A 16473-nucleotide genomic window follows, 5' to 3' on the forward strand; every position below is an offset into this window, starting at 1 on the left:
CTAGTTCAAAATAATGACTGTGTCAGTTACAAGGGAGATTATGATTGATTACTAACAATTTTAAGACATTGAAAAATCCTCTTTGGAAATTGTATTTACGACTATTGAAATAAGAATTTGCTTAAATCTTCAATCCATCCCACAGTTTAAGGGAGTAAAAATCTTCGCGTTATGACTCCATTGCAATGTCGAAACATGGGAATTTAAAAGTCTAATGGCTTGTAGAAAGAAGCTATCCTGTAGCCTGTTGGTCCTGGTGTTAATGCTACGGTAGCATTTGCCAGATGGAAGCAGCTGAAACAGTTTATGGTTCAAGTGACTAGTGCCCCCAATGATCTTTCAGGCCTTCTTTCTGCACCTGCTGCTGTAAATGACCTCAGTGGTGGGAAGTTTACATCCCCAGATGCGCCAGGCTGTCCGTACCACTCTCTGCAGAGCCCAGTGATCAAGGTTGGTGCAGTTCCCATACCAGGCGGTGATACAGCCCGTCAGGATGCTCTCAATGGTGCCCCTACAGAAGTTCTTGAGGATTTGGGGGCCCATGCCAAATTTCTTCAGTCGCCTGAGGTGGAAGGGATGCTGTTGTGCTTTTTTTTTTTGCCACAGGGCCGATGTGTACAGTCCAGGTGAGATCATTGGTGATGTGTATACCGAGGAACTTGAAACTACTCACCCTCTCAACTGCAGACCCATTGATGTTGATCGGGCCAAACTGTCTCTGTTCCTCCTGTAATCTATAATCAACTCTTCTGTTTTTTTTGGACATTGAGGGAGAGGTTGTTATCTTGACATCACTGTGTCAGGGTGTTAACGTCTCCTCTGCAGGCCATCTCATTACCGTTAGAAATAAGTCCGATCAAAGTCATGTCATCTGTGAATTTGATCAGCAAATTGAAGCTGTGTGTGGCAGCACAGTCGTGGGTGTAAAGCGGGTAGAGGAAGGGACTCAGGACACAACCCTGGGGGGCACCTGTGTTGAGGGTCAGAGGGGCAGAGGTGAGGGAACCCATCCTTATCACCTGTCAGCGATCCAATAGGAAGTTTAGGATCCAGCTGCTACCTTGGTTTTTTTTAGGTACAGGGACAATGATGGATGATTTGAAACAGGGGGGCACTGCACACTGAGAGGGAGAGATTAAAAATGTCTGTAAACACACCAGCCAGCTGTTCTGCACACACTTTGAGAACGTGCCCTGGGGTGCCGTCCAGCCTTGCTGCCTTGCAGCTGTTGACATGCTGGAATGTTCTACGTACCTCAGCCGCAGAGGGGACCAAGGTACAGATCTCATTGGTGGCTTTCCTCGGAGGTTCAGTCCTAACAACTTCCAATCGAGCATTTAAAAAAAACACTTAGCTTGTCCACGAGCAAGGCAGCAATGTTGGCTGTACTGCTGTGTTTCCTCTTGAAGCCTGCGATGGTGTGCGGTCCTTGCCAGATGCTGCGTGTGTCATCGTCGCAGAGTTGTGACTGGATTTTGACTGTGCTGCAGTTTTGCCACCTTGATGGCTCAATGTAAATCGTCGTGGCATCTCTTGAGCTCCTGTTGGTCTCCGGAGATGAAGACTTTAACCCTTGTGTTGACAGCAACGTGCACTGAACTACTTATCCAAGGCTTCTGGTTTGGGTAGACCTGGACAGATTATTGGGGAACGATGTCTTCAGTGCACTTCCGAATGAAGCTTGTGACTGACCACCTCCGTGTATTTGGAGATGTTCTCAGCTCGACATACCTCCCAGGTGACGCTATCAAAACAGTCTGGTAACTTTGAATCTGATTGGTTGGACCAGCGTGGGATAGTTTTCGCTAGCGCCACTTCCTGCTTAAGTTTCTGCCTGTAGGTGTGTAGGAACAAGATGGAGGAAATGTCAGACTTTCCAAATGGAGGGCGGAGAGGTGCTTTGTAGGCGTTGCGGAAGGGAGAGTAGCAGTGGTCGAGTATGCTTTCTCCCCGTATGCTTACCTGGATGTGTCAGCAGAAGTTCGGGTATGCTCTAGTCAGCAACGCTTTGTTAAAGTCCCCAGCGATGACGAAAGCAGCCTCTAGGTATGTGGTTTCATGGATATCGATGGTTTCACAAAGCTCATTGAGAGCCAGGTTGGTATCGGCCTGTGGCGGGATGTTCAGAGCTGTAATAATAACAGACACGAATTCACTAGGCAGTCAGAAAAGTTGATATAGCAGCATAAGGGACTCCAAATCCAGGGGGCAAAAGGATTTGAGGGTCAGCGCACTATCTGCGTCGCACCAAGCATTGTTCACTATGAAGCATACTCTCCCACCTTTATTTTCCCAGAGAGATCTTTAGACCTGTCCACTCGGAACACAGAGAACCCAATTGGTTTGATGGCTTGCTCTGGTACTTCCTCTGATAACCGGGTTTTGATAAACCATAAGATGTTCCAGTGCTTTGTTTCCCATTGGTAGGAGATTCTGGCTCTCTGCTCACATAATTTGTTGTCCAGGGTCTGTACATTGGCCAGGAGTATGCTAGGGAGCGGCAGCCGATTTGTGTGCCGCATTAACCTAACCAAGATGCCGGCTCTTCTTCCCCACCTCCGGCGACGCTGCCCCGGTAATACCGGTGTGGTGAATGATCCTCCGTGGCTTGTGCGAGCAGAGAGTCCCAGTGGTAGGAAGGCAGCACGTTATGACTGAATCCCATCTTTCCGATGTTCAAAGGAGTCAATTGATTGTATCTGATGTGACTTTCAGCTTCGTATAAGAGAAGTGCAGAAAGAAGTAGAGAGAGAAGCAGAAAATTACAATGCCAATTTGGAGTACACTTCACGGCTGCCATACACAGTGCCATCTTGGTAATATATTCAAAAAATAGTTGAAATAGGATGCTTCAATGAAACTTGAAGTTGAATATTGTTGCCTGGTGTCATTTTCATGTAAAACTGTCATATGTCATGTCAAAATACAGTGTTGGGAAATGTGTGGTAATGCATTGTGGGAGAAGGAACAATATTGCCGACTATTATCTAAATGGGGAGAAGGTTCAAACATCAGAGGTGCAAAGGAGCTTAGAAATCCTCATGCAAGACTCCCAGGAGATTAATTTGCAGGTTGAATCTGTTTTTAAAGAAGGCAAATGTAGTGGTGGCATTTATTTCAAGGAGAATAGAACATAAAAGCAAAGAGATAATGTTGAAGCTTTATAAGACACTAGTCAGGTCCTACTTGGAGAATTGTCAACAGTTTTGGGCCCCATATCTCAAAGAATGTTTTGTCATTGGAGGGAGTCCAGAGGTCCACAAGAATGATTTCAGGGAAGGGGTCAACGTATGAGGAGCATTTGGCAGCTTTGGGTCTGTACTCATTGGAATTCAGAAGAATGTGTGTAGCCCTCATTGAAACTTACCAGATGTTGAAGAGAGTAGATAGGGTGGATGTGGAGAGGATGTTTCCTATGGTGGGGGTATCCAGAACTAGAGGGCACAGCCTCAAACTTGAGGGATGACCTTTTAAAATGGAGTAAGGAGGATTTTTTTTTTAGCCAGAGAATAGTGAATAGGTGGAAAGCTTTGCCACAGACACGGTGGAGGTTAAGGCGGTGGGTATATTTAAAGCGGAAGTTGATCGTTTTCTGATTGGTCAAGGCATCAGAGGATATGGTGAGAAGGCAGGTGTGTGGGGTTGAGTGGGATCTGGGATCAGCCATGATGGAATGGCGGAGCAGATTCGACAGGCTGAATGGCCTATTTCTGCTCCTCTGTCTTATTGTCTTATGGTCTAAATTTAGTTAAAAATAATATAGCTGCAATAATAAATAAAAGGTTTGCTTTTGTACAATAAAACACAGGCGACTTGTAATATATTTGAGTCAAGACAAGGCTGAATTCCTGGCAAAATGCTTCCTCCAGAATGGTTGGTCTAATCTTTTTGTTGCAGTTTGATCTGGAAGCTAGAGGAAATGAAATGAGCTGCTTAACAAAATTGTCCAGAGATTTTACAATGTCATTGTCCTTTCCTATACAGGTCTTTCCTTTACTATCAACCTAGTCACTTCCTCTTTGGAAGAAAAAGTCAGATAACAATTTAACATGTATCCTTACAGTTTCCAGAAAGCTCTGAAAATCAAAGCAGACTGTGGAGATTATTACTTCTATCTTGGACTGACTTTCTGGTTCATGGGAGAGGAGACAAGAAAAGATAAAACTAAAACCGCTACACATTTATTAAAGGTTTGTGAAAAGATGACTAACATTACTTTTAGAACTTTCATATTTTACAAATAAATGCAACTAAATATGTAATATTGTCTTACAGAAGAAAAGATCTGTTCTTTAAATGAAATTACAGAACCTAGCCCTTGGATACCATATACAGGTGCCCAGCTGTTATAACTTCACAATTAATAATATTCCTCCAGCACCAGCATACATACGAGTGTAGATGTAATTGGAAAAACAGTGGAAATACGCAGTAGGTTTGGCAGCAACTTTAGAAAATGAAATAAAGTTAATGTTTCTGATCAGTGGGCTTTCATTCACAATTGTCTTGCTTTAGTACATACTTCTGTTTCACTTTGTGTTTAATTGTTGCCAGCTATCACATCTCAGTGCTCCTGGATCCATTGTAGCAGTTGGTCATTTATAGCATCTGAAATGTGAATATAAGTCCTCAATTTGCACTTATTTTATTAATATGAGCAGTGACTTGCTTTTACTTTTTTTATGGTAATGCACCATAAAAATGACAAGGGGTGTCTGTTCAAATGAAGGCATTGAGAAATGATAATGAACAGAGGAATCTGGAGTAGTAATGCTGTTAGATAGAGTGGTGAAGTAGATATGAGTTGCTTGCCTTCAAAGGTCTAGAAGCTGAGACATTTTTCCAATTTGCCAGACTGTGGTTAGACCCTAATTGAATTCTGAAGAAGAGTCTCTGCCTGAAAAGTCAACTGTTTACTCTTTCCACAGATGCTGCTCGGCTGCTGAGTTCCTCCAGCATTTAGTGTGTGTTGTTTTGGAGTATTGTTTGCTACACAATAGGAAGGATGTGATTGTGCTGGAGAGCAAGCAGAGGAGAGCCACCATTTCCATCTGGACTGGAGGACTTTAGTCAAGAGGAATAATTGGATTGGCTGGGTTTGTTTTCTCTGGAATGAAGGACATTGAGGGATGACACATACAAAATGCTGGAGGAGCTAAGCAGGCCAGGCAGCTTTTGTGGAAAAGAGTACAGTCGATATTTTGGGCCAAGACCATTCTTCAGGACTGGAGAAAAGAGATGAGGAGTCAGAGTTAGAAGGTGGCGGGAGGGGAGGGAGAAACACAAGGTGATAGGTGAAACTGGGAGGGGGGAGAGAGGAGTGAAGTAAGGAGCTAGAAAGTTGTTTGGTGAAGAAGATACAGGGCTGGAGATGGAGGAATCTTATAGGAGAAAGAAAAGGGAGAGGAGCACCAGAGAGTGCAAGTAAGGAGGTAAGGTGAGAGAGGGAAATCGGGATGGGAAATAGTGATGGGGAGGGGGGGGGTGGCCATTACCAGATGTCTGAGAAATTGATGTTCATGCCATCAGGTTGGAGGCTACCCAGATTTAATATCGGGTATTGTTCTTCCAGCCTGAGTGTGGTCTCATAGCACCAGTAGAGGAGGCCATGGATTGACATGTCAGAATGGGAAGTGGAACTAAAACAGGTGGCCACTGGGAGATCCCGCTTTTTCTGGCAGACGGCGTACAGGTGCTCGGTGAAGCGGTTTCCTGTCCTATGTCGAATCTCCCCAATTATACTAGAGATCACACCGAGAGCACCGAACACAGTAAATGACCCCAACAGATTCACAGGTGAAATGTCGTCTCACCTGGAAGGACTGTTTGGGGCACTGAATGGTAGTGAGGGAGGAGGTGTAGGGGCAGTGTACTTGTTCCGCTTGCAAGGGTAAGTGCCAGGAGGGAGATCAGTGGGGAGGGACGAATGGACAAGGGAGTCGCTTAGGGAACGATCCCTGCGGAAAGCAGAAAGTGGGGGAGAAGGAAAGATGTGCTTGGTGGTGCGATCCAGTTGGAGATGGCGGAAGTTACAGAGAACTGTGTGCCAGACGCGAAGGCTGGTGGGGTGGTAGGTGAGGACGAGAGACGCTCTGTCACTGGTGGGGTGGTGGGAGGATGTGATGAGGGCAGCCATTATTGGAACTCTCTTTTTTCACTGATATTCATTCTGCCCAGATTGTGATTTCTTTTGGGACATGTCATTGTTTTGTATTTTAGTTTTACGTTTAACCCTTCCATAGCTTACTTGGAGAGAGCAGTGAAAGCAGTGTGAGGTGTTTAATGGTGTTGTCTGCTTCAGATGGAGACACAGCCTGTGTGCAGGGTGGAAAATCAGTCTGAGATCTCCATGAAGTAAGAACATTCCAAGTAGTACATATTAGAAAATCTGACGTTGTAGAATGTCACACTAGCAATACATCAATGTATTGGCATTTCTTTGATTCTGTTTTAAGGTGTTTAACAGTACCCAAATATGCTACAAATCCTATAAAATGGAAAAGGTAGAGTCATACAGCACTGAAATGGGCCTTTCTCCCCAACTGGTCAACGCTAACCACATTCCCCATCTAAGTCAGTCCCAGTTGAGCATTAGTTGCTTAGTGGAAAGCGTAACGCTATTACAGTGCCAGTAACCTGATTCAATTCTGGCTGAAAGGAGTTTGTATGTTCTCCCCATGACTGCATGGGTTTCCTCCAGATGCTCCGGTTTCCTCCCATTTTCCACAGACATTGGGCTGACAGATGAATTGGTCACATGAGTGTAATTGGGCTAATAGATGAATTGGTCACATGCATGTAATTGGGCTAATAGATGAATTGGTCACACAAGTGTAATTGGGCTAATAGATGAGTTGGTCACACGAGTGTAATTGGGCTAGTGGATGAATTGGTCACACAAGTGTAATTGGGCTAGTAGATGAATTGGTCACACGAGTGTAATTGGGCTAGTAGATGAATTGTTCACACGAGTGTAATTGGGCTAGTAGATGAATTGTTCACACGAGTGTAATTGGGCTAGTAGATGAATTGGTCACACAAGTGTAATTGGGCTAATGGATGAATTGGTCACACGAGTGTAATTGGGCTAATAGAGGAATTGGTCACACAAGTGTAATTGGGCTAGTAGATGAATTGGTCACACAAGTGTAATTGGGCTAATGGATGAATTGTTCACACGAGTGTAATTGGGCTAGTAGATGAATTGTTCACACGAGTGTAATTGGGCTAGTAGATGAATTGTTCACACGAGTGTAATTGGGCTAGTAGATGAATTGTTCACACGAGTGTAATTGGGCTAATAGAGGAATTGGTCACACAAGTGTAATTGGGCTAGTAGATGAATTGGTCACACAAGTGTAATTGGGCTAATGGATGAATTGGTCACACGAGTGTAATTGGGCTAGTAGATGAATTGGTCACACGAGTGTAATTGGGCTAGTAGATGAATTGGTCACATGGATGAATTGGTCACGAGTGTAATTGGGCTAGTAGATGAATTGGTCACACGAGTGTAATTGGGCTAATGGATGAATTGGTCACATGGGTGTAATTGGGCAGTGCAGGCTTGATGAGCCAGAAGAACCTGTTACTGTGCTGTGTCTCTAAATCTAAAATCAATTGTTCGTGTAAACTGAGTGAAGTATTTATTTCAGTTGTTTTGAGTTTTGCTTCTGATTGAAGAAACAGACTTGTTCACATCAGATTTTATTTTGCATTTGCAGGCGGCTAAGTTGGACCCATACAATGGAAAAACCTTTTGCTATTTGGGCCACTATTATCGAGACGTAGTCAAAGATAAAAGCAGAGCCCGAGGCTGCTATAAAAAAGCCTTCCACCTCAACAACCGTGATGAAGAAGCAGGCGCTGCAGCTGTTGATCTTAGTGTTGAACTTGAAGATATGGTATCAAAACTTGTTCTCCTTATTTTGTATTTTGAGAATATTTAAAGATTTGTCATTGAAGCCGAGATGAGAATTATAGTTTCATTAAGTGTCAGCTTAAGTGTCTTATAGAGTATTTCATAGGGTGGCACTTCTGTACATCACAGGGTAGATATTCCATTGTTAAAAGAGCACTCTATTGGTCCAAATGATCTTTTAACTTGCACTGTTCTGTGTACTATCAGGACACTGTGCCTGAGTTGTAACTTACTATAATTGTTTCAAGAGTATCACCAAATTTGTCCTGCCCACAGATGTCCAGTGGGTTGGATATAAAAATGGGACAACTCACTTCAAACATCACCTCAAATCAATCTGTAATTACTTCATTACTGTTTGTGTTAACTGCTAACTAGGTAAATAATAAATTCTGTCATCGGTAATCACAAAGTGTCATGCCAAAATTTTAATTTGCCATGTTCTAAATTTACCTTAAATGTTTTCTAAAGCTCAATAAGACAAACGTCTGGTTAATTAATGTGTATTAATAAGCAAACATTAAAACACATTTCAAATTGTATTTTCCTACAGGAAACTGCTCTTACAGTTCTGAGAATAGTGACTGATCAGTCGAGTGCTGGGACCGCAAAATGGGCTTGGCTCAGACGAGGACTTTATTATCTGAGAGTCAACCAGAATTCCCAAGCTATTGCAGAGTAAGAGATGTTATTTAAGCAGTTTCAGTTGAGAAGGTGCAAGGAAATAAATGATGGGATGGTTTGGGGCTTTGGGTGTGAAGACTGGTTGCACTTGAATCCGAAGGGGACCAATATTCTTGCAGGCATGTTTACTAGAGCTGTTGGGAGTGTTTTAAACTAATATGGCAGGAGGATGGGAACCAGTTTGATAGAGCTGAGGATGAGCCAGCAGGATTACAAGTAGATTATTGGTTGTAACATGAATGTAAGGAAGGACAAGCCAATGATTGGGTACAAATGCAGACAAAGCAAAGAGTTAAATTGTACCACAGGCAAAATTCAAAAGGGCGAAGAATACAGGACTGAAGGGTGCTGTATTTAAATGCATGTAGCATTTAGAATAAGCTGAACAAATTCGTGGCACAATTAGAGATTGGTTGGTATGACGTTGTGGGCATCACTGAGTCGTGGCTGAAAGGAAGCCATACCTGGGAGCTTAACATCAAAGGTTATACTTTCTATTGAAAGGACAGGCGGAAAGGCATAGGCAGTGGTGTGGCTTTGTTGGTCAGAGATGGAATTACATCTTTGGATAGAGATGACATAGTGTCAGTGAATGTTAAATCTTTGTGGGTGGAGTTAAGAAACTGCAAGGGTAATATATAAAACGCCACATGGGGAGCACCGGACGCAGTATATCACCCCAGTCGACTCACTGGTGAAGTGTTGCCTCACCTGGAAGGACTGTTTGGGGCCCTGAATCTGGCCTTTTATATATTGGCGAGACCCGACGCAGACTGGGAGACCGCTTTGCTGAACATCTACGCTCTGTCCGCCAGAGAAAGCAGGATCTCCCAGTGGCCACACATTTTAATCCCACATCCCATTCCCATTCTGACATGTCTATCCACAGCCTCCTCTACTGTAAAGATGAAGCCACACTCAGGTTGGAGGAACAACACCTTATATTCCGTCTGGGTAGCCTCCAACCTGATGGTATGAACATCGACTTCTCTAACTTCCGCTAATGCCCCACCTCCCCCTTGTACCCCATCTGTTACTTATTTTTATGCACACATTCTTTCTCTCACTCTCCTTTTTCTCCCTCTGTCCCTCTGAATATACCTCTTGCCCATCCTCTGGGTCCCCCCCCCCCCACCTCCTTGTCTTTCTTCCCGGACCTCCTGTCCCATGATCCTCTCGTATCCCCTTTTGCCTATCACCTGTCCAGCTCTTGGCTCTATCCCTCCCCCTCCTGTCTCATCCTATCATTTTGGATCGCCCCCTCCCCCTCCAACTTTCAAATCCCTTACTCACTCTTCCTTCAGTTAGTCCTGACGAAAGGTCTCGGCCTGAAACGTCAACTGCACCTCTTCCTAGAGATGCTGCCTGGCCTGCTGCATTCACCAGCAACTTTGATGTGTGGTGATTGTAACATGATTGAATTCATACAGCAGTTTGAGAGGGAGAAGCATAAGTCACATGGTTCAGTATCGCAATGGAACAAAGGGAATTACAGAGGCATGAGAGAGGAGCTTGCCCGGGTGGATTGGAGGGGGATACTGGTGGGCATGACGGCAGAGGAGAGGTGGCTAAAGTTTCTGGGAATAGTTCACAAGGCGCAGGATAGATATGTCCCACAGAAAGAGAAGTCCTCAAATGCAGGGTTAGCCCATCGTAGTTAACAACAGAAGTTCAGGACTGCTTAAAATCTAAGGAAAGGGCATATAAGGTAGCAAAAGTGAGTGGAAAGATGGATGATTGGGAAGATTCTAAAATCCAGCAAAAGGCAACTAAAAGAGCTATAAGAAGGGAAAAGCTGAAATATGAGGGCAAACTAGCCAATAAAATAAAGCAGTGTACTGAAAGTTTTTTTTCAGTTATATAAAGTATAAAAGGGAGGTGAAAGTTGATATTGGACCACTGAAATATGCTGGTGAGATAGTAATGGGGGACAAAGAAATGGCAGAAGAACTTAATGGGTATTTTGCAGCAGTCTTTGCTGTGGAATGTGTTGGGTACGTGGCCAAGTGGTTAAGGTGTTCATCTAGTGCTCTGAAGGTTGCTAGTTCGAGCCTCAGCTGTGGCAGCATGTTTGTGTCCTTAATCACACATTGCTAGTGTCTGTGCGAGGAATGGTGCCCCACACAGACTTCCAATCTGCACCTTGTAAGGCATGAAAATGCCCGACGCAAGCCTCTCATGGTCTGAGTCAACGTTCCCCCCCCCCCCTCACTGTGGAAGACTCTAATAGTATATCAGAGGTCTGTGAGTGTTAGGGAGCAGGAGTGAGTGCAAAGAAAAGAATGGTAGGCAAACTTAAAGGTCTTAAAGTGGATAAGTCACCTGGACCAGATGGACTACATCCCAGAGTCCTGAGAGAGGTTGCTGAGGAGATAACGGATGCATTGGTCACGATCTTTCAAGAATGACTTGATTCTGCCATGGTCCTGGAGCACTGAAAAATTTCAAATGTCACTCCACTCTTTATGAAGAGAGGAAGGGAAATTATAGGCCAGTTAGCCTAACCTCAGCGGTTGGGAAAGTGTTGGAGTCTATTTTTAACGATGAGGTTTTGGGGTACTTGGAGACTAACGATAAAATAAGTCAAAAGTCAGCATGGTTTCCGTAATGGGAAATCTTGCCTGACAAATCTGTAGGAGTTTGAGTTAGTTTCCTGACTGGTCAGAGCGTCAAAGGATATGGCGAGAAGGCAGGTGATTGGGGTTGAGTGGTGTCTGGGATTAGCTGTAATGGGATGGTGGAGTAGACTCGATAGGCTGATTGACATAATTCTGCTCCTATGTCTTATGGTCTAAGACGCAGAGACACAGATCGTGAGTTAGTGTGATGGGGGTTCGGGGTGTTTAGTGTGTGAAGACTCAGAAGCAGAGATCTCGAAGCAGTATAATAGGTGGTTTTGGAGTGTGAAAAGACTGTCATAGTTCTCGAGTCAATACGATGGGGGGCTTTCGGGCTTTGAGGTTTGAAGAGGCAGCGTCACAGGTCTTGAGTCAGTGCACCTAGTGAAAAGAAAATGAGCAGTGGAAGATGAAAGCAGCTGAATGCTTGGCATTTTGTGCTTTGAACAGTTATTAGGAAGTTATTGGGAGGGTTGGAAATGAGTTTAAGGTAGTTAAATTATACTTTTTCTCTTTGGCATTTAAAAAAACAGTTGTTGCATACACTACTCTCAGAATTTAGACATCTTCTAAAACCATTTGATGGAAGAATGAATATCTAAATCTAAGTGTTTTGAATTACTAAGTAATCTTTTATTTTTAATATTCTTAGTTAATCTTTTTAGGTTTTTTATTTCCATGTTTGCATTTTATTCCATTATAAAGCACTTTGAACTACATTGTATGAAAAGAGCTGCGTATACACAGTATATTACTATTATTGATAATAGTTCTACAGATCTTGTGTGTGGAATATTCATTTTTGTCATAAAAGCTACCCAGTAAAATTATTCCCTACACAATTGAGAGATTGAAATGTTGAAGCTAGAAGGAAATCACTTCAAGCAGACAAGCACAGTGATGGTGTTGTCTTGAAATTTATTGTATTATTTTGAAGTTTACAGCTAATTAATATCCATTTTTATTTTAAGCTTGCAAGCAGCTTTGAGAGCAGACCCAAAAGACGCCAATTGCTGGGAATGTTTAGGAGAGGCTTATCTCAGCCGAGGAGGTTATACAGCTGCTTTAAAAGCCTTCACAAAAGCCAATGAACTCAATCCAAATGCTGTGTACAACATTTACAAGATAGCAGCCATCAAACAGATCATTGGCAAGTATGCTGATGCAGTCACAGAGTATAAACAGATAGTTCAAAATTTGGAAAACTATGTGCCAGCCCTCAAAGGTAGGTTTTCAAAAATATTTCTTCTTAACAATCTTGGAATGCACATTATCCAATTTCTTTTTTAATAAGTGTTCTGAAATTAAAAATTGTGTTCTGAATGACCTGTTTCTTGAGTTCTACAAATGTCCCAAGAAGTTCAAATGATAAATATGTGCAGTTTAGTCTTGATTATGGCAAATATAATAATTGGTCAATGTAGCCACACTCAACAGTATTTGTACACTGTTTTATAGGATTGTTTTTATATTTTTGCTCTTTGTTTTTTATGTTGCATCATATCCGGAGTAACGATCATTTAATTCTCCTTTACACTCGTGCATTGATGAATGACAATAAACAGTCTTGAATCAGAGCAGAATTATTATTATGAGCTGTAATCCACTCTCAGTGAACTTTCACTGAAATTTCAAAGACTAATTCACTAGTGACACTAACCAGCATATAAAGCTAAACAGATTGATACCAGTATTGTGACTTTTTTTAAAGCATAACATTGGAACTAACATATTCTTCAGTCCAAGGTCAAATGATGATAGACAGCACTGGAACTATCCAAACCATCACAATTTAAAGATTTTAAATCTATGTGCTTTCTAGAGTTGATTTATGTTATAAAAGTTTGATGTTCCTAACCATTGTTGCCTCCAATATATATTATCTTTGCTATACAGCATAATAGAAAGGATAAAAAAAACAGAGCAGGTGTGTCCACAGGATGGACGTGGGGAAGGGCAAAGCTGAAGGGCTCTCTGGAGAAGGGTATGTGTGTACCATCCAGGCTGTTGTAGGTTGAGCATCAACATGGAAGGAATATGAATGAACATGTTCAAAATACTTCATGGGAGTAATATGGTTTTTAAAAAGTGAATGAAGGGATTTATCATCTTTGAAAATGAGTAAATATTGACGCCTGGAGGGAATTGAGCCTGAGAAGCACGGGACAATTCAGTGATCCATTATGATTTTTCAGTCTTTCCTTGTGATAGGAATGATGCCAGAGGTTAAGAGTATTGCTGACTTTAGAGTGTTATTTAAAAATGAGATAAATTAAATAATTGCAAACAACTTAGTTTCACATTTGTGGAGAAAAGGTTATTGGAATTCTCTGAAAGGATTAGTCTCAAATCTTAATACTGACAAGCTTGGGTGAATTGGAAGCTGTCAACATAGATCTGTTGAAGGGGTTGTTATAGCTGACCAATCTGAATGTAACAAGAAGGTTAGTAAGAGTTGTGCATTTGATGTTTAGCCAGCCTTTTGACAAGTTCCCACCTGGCAGTTTAGCCATAAAAGACGAAAAAAAAAATCATGTGCAATCCTTTGGGAGATGGAAAATCGCAGCCCACATCCACTCTCTGAATTTTGAGTTGGAGACAAACGGCTTCTATAGCCGACAAAGCTAATGATGAGGTCTTGTTCAGGAATGTTTTGGGAAACATTTCCTCACACCAGCAGAAGCCATGACAATGGAAAATGAGATGTTTTAGGCCTGCAATCAGACTCTCTACATCCTGACTCTGGAAGTACGAGGATGGGGAGATTGCACTGGTGATTCATTCAATTGGGTCAGAACAGTAAACTTTGGTGCTCGAGCTGAAAAGAATGCTTCTTTCAAATTCTTTACCAAGAATTAGTCCTGAGTACGGTTAAAGTTAATGGCTTTAACTTCCCAACACGTAAGTGTAATTAAAAAGAAAGCACAGTAGCGCCTCTACTTTCTTAGGAGCTAGTGAAGATTCAGCATGATATTTACATATTTGACAAACTTCTATAGATATGTAGTGGAGAATATATTGACTGGCTGCATCACAGCCTGGCATGGAAACAGCAATGGCCTTTAATGGAAAAGCTTACAAAAAGTAGGGCTCTTCATCTCATGTTCTCGATATTTATTTATTGCTTGCTTATTTATTATTACTATTATTTCTGTCTTTTTGTATTTGCACATTTTGTTGTCTTCTGCACTCTGGTTGAGAATCCAAGATTTTGTGGTCTTTCATTGCTTTTATTATGGTTATTGTTCTATGATAGATTTAGTGAGTATGTCCATAGGAAAATGATTCTCAGGGTTGTTTATGGTGATGTGTATGTACTTTGATAATAAATTTACTTTGAACTTTGAAAGCTCTTGGGCTGGGATGGGGAGAAGGAAGAAATATGTGCTCTCTTCAGAGCGACACTTCTCTGATTCATAGTTACTCTGAATGAGGCAGGAGTTTCTTAATTCACTGAGAGAGTTCACAGAAAAGTACAACTTGAAAGGCAAGAGAAAAATGCAGACAACCCAATATTGATGTCATCTTTTTTCAAAATTCACTGCAAAATATACAAACTTTTATCTTATTAGATAAAATGTAATAGGATCCTCATTCCTCTTTTAAGGATAAAAACACACCCAATTTGCAGTTTTCCTTTTCTAGGATTAGGTGAATGCTATTTAATGATGTCCCGAAGTGCCCTCAGCGATTACTTGGATGGACGAGCCTTGGATACAGCTGAACAGGCGCTACGGTACTTAGCTGGGTGAGTAATGATAAAGCAAGAGGTTCAATGAACACAGCCACTTTCAAACTCACCTCTTTGAAAGCCCACTTGCCAAAAGTTAAGAACAATTCGAGAAACCCTTAACACCAGTGGGGAAAATAGAATACCTTTATTAGCAAACTAGTAGGCCAAAAGATCATAAGATGTAGGATCAGAATTAGGCTATTTGGCCCATCGAGTCTGCTCCGCCATTTCATCATGGCTCAACAATTTTCGTCTCAACTCCAGACTCCTGCCTTCTCCCCGTATCCCTTCATGCCCTGACCAATCAGGAATCTGTCAACCTCTGCCTTAAATATACATAAATGCTTGGCTTCCACGGTTGCCTGTGGCGAAGAATTCTACAGATTCACCACACTCTGGCTAGATAAATTAATCTTCACCTCCATTCTAAAAGGGCACTCCTCTATTCTGAGGATGTGTCTTCTGGTTTTAGACACTCCCACCATAGGAAACATCCTTTCCACATCCACTCTATCAAGGTCTTTCACCATTCAATAGGTTTCAATGAGGTCATTCCTCATTCTTCTGAATTCTAGTGAATACAGGCCCAGGGCCATCAGTCGTTCTTCATATGACATGCCGTTCAATCCTGGAATCGTTTTCGTGAACCTCCTTTGAACCCTCTCCAGTTTCAGTGCAGCCTTTCTAAGATAAGGATCCCAAACCTGCTCACAATACTCCAAGTGAGGCCTCATTACATAATTGTTTTTATTTTCTAGTCCTCTTGAAATGAAGGTGAACATTGTATTTGCCTTCCTCAGCACAGACTCAACCTGCAAATTGACCTTTAGGCAATAAGACCTTACGAAGCAGGAACAGAATCAGCCATCGAGTCTGCTCCACCATTCTATCATGGCTGACCCCGGATCCTACTCGACCCCACACACCTGCCTTCTTGCCATATCGTTTGATTCCCTGACCCATCAGGAAACAATCAACTTTCACTTTAAATATACCTGTGGAGTTGACCTCCACTGCCGTCTGGAGCAGAGCATTCCACAGATTCACTACTCTTTAGCTAAAAAAAAAAAGCCCTCTTACCCCTGTTCTAAAAGGTTGCCCTCAATTTTGAGGCTGTGCCCCCTAGTTCTGGATACTCCTGCCAGAGGAAACGTCCTCTCCACATCCACCTTATCTAGGCCTTTCAACATTTGGTAAGTTTCAATGAGATCCCCCCACTTTCTTCTAAATTCCAGTGAGTAAAGGCTCAAAGCTGCCAAACACTCCACATATGTAACCCCTTCATTCCTGGAATCATCCTCGTGAACCTCCTCTGGACTTTCTCCAATGACAACACATCCTTTCTGAGATATGGGGCCTAAAACTGTTGACAGTACTCCAAGTGCGGCCTGACTAGTGTCTTATAAAGGCTCAGCATTATCTCCTTGCTTATGTATTTTATTCCCCTTGAAATAAATGGCATCAATTTAATTGTCTAAATCATTGACAAACAATGTGAAAAGTCCAACCCTATACTG

The 16473-nt window shown here is 42.3% G+C and overlaps 1 protein-coding gene across 3 annotated transcripts in view; it reads left to right on the forward strand.

Moving 5' to 3' along the window:
- skic3 (SKI3 subunit of superkiller complex) overlaps positions 1 to 16473 on the forward strand; it is a 307663-nt gene that overhangs the window by 64912 nt on the left and 226278 nt on the right. For all 3 annotated transcript variants that reach the window (XM_072281194.1, XM_072281196.1, XM_072281195.1), the window contains exons 14-18: positions 4064 to 4190; positions 7725 to 7904; positions 8475 to 8599; positions 12195 to 12448; positions 14869 to 14971. In XM_072281194.1, the coding sequence (XP_072137295.1) occupies positions 4064 to 4190; positions 7725 to 7904; positions 8475 to 8599; positions 12195 to 12448; positions 14869 to 14971 (789 nt within the window). The remainder of the gene's footprint in view (positions 1 to 4063; positions 4191 to 7724; positions 7905 to 8474; positions 8600 to 12194; positions 12449 to 14868; positions 14972 to 16473) is intronic.

The sequence above is a fragment of the Mobula birostris genome, chromosome 17, assembly GCF_030028105.1.
Source record: "Mobula birostris isolate sMobBir1 chromosome 17, sMobBir1.hap1, whole genome shotgun sequence".
Taxonomy (NCBI): Eukaryota; Metazoa; Chordata; class Chondrichthyes; order Myliobatiformes; family Myliobatidae; genus Mobula; species Mobula birostris.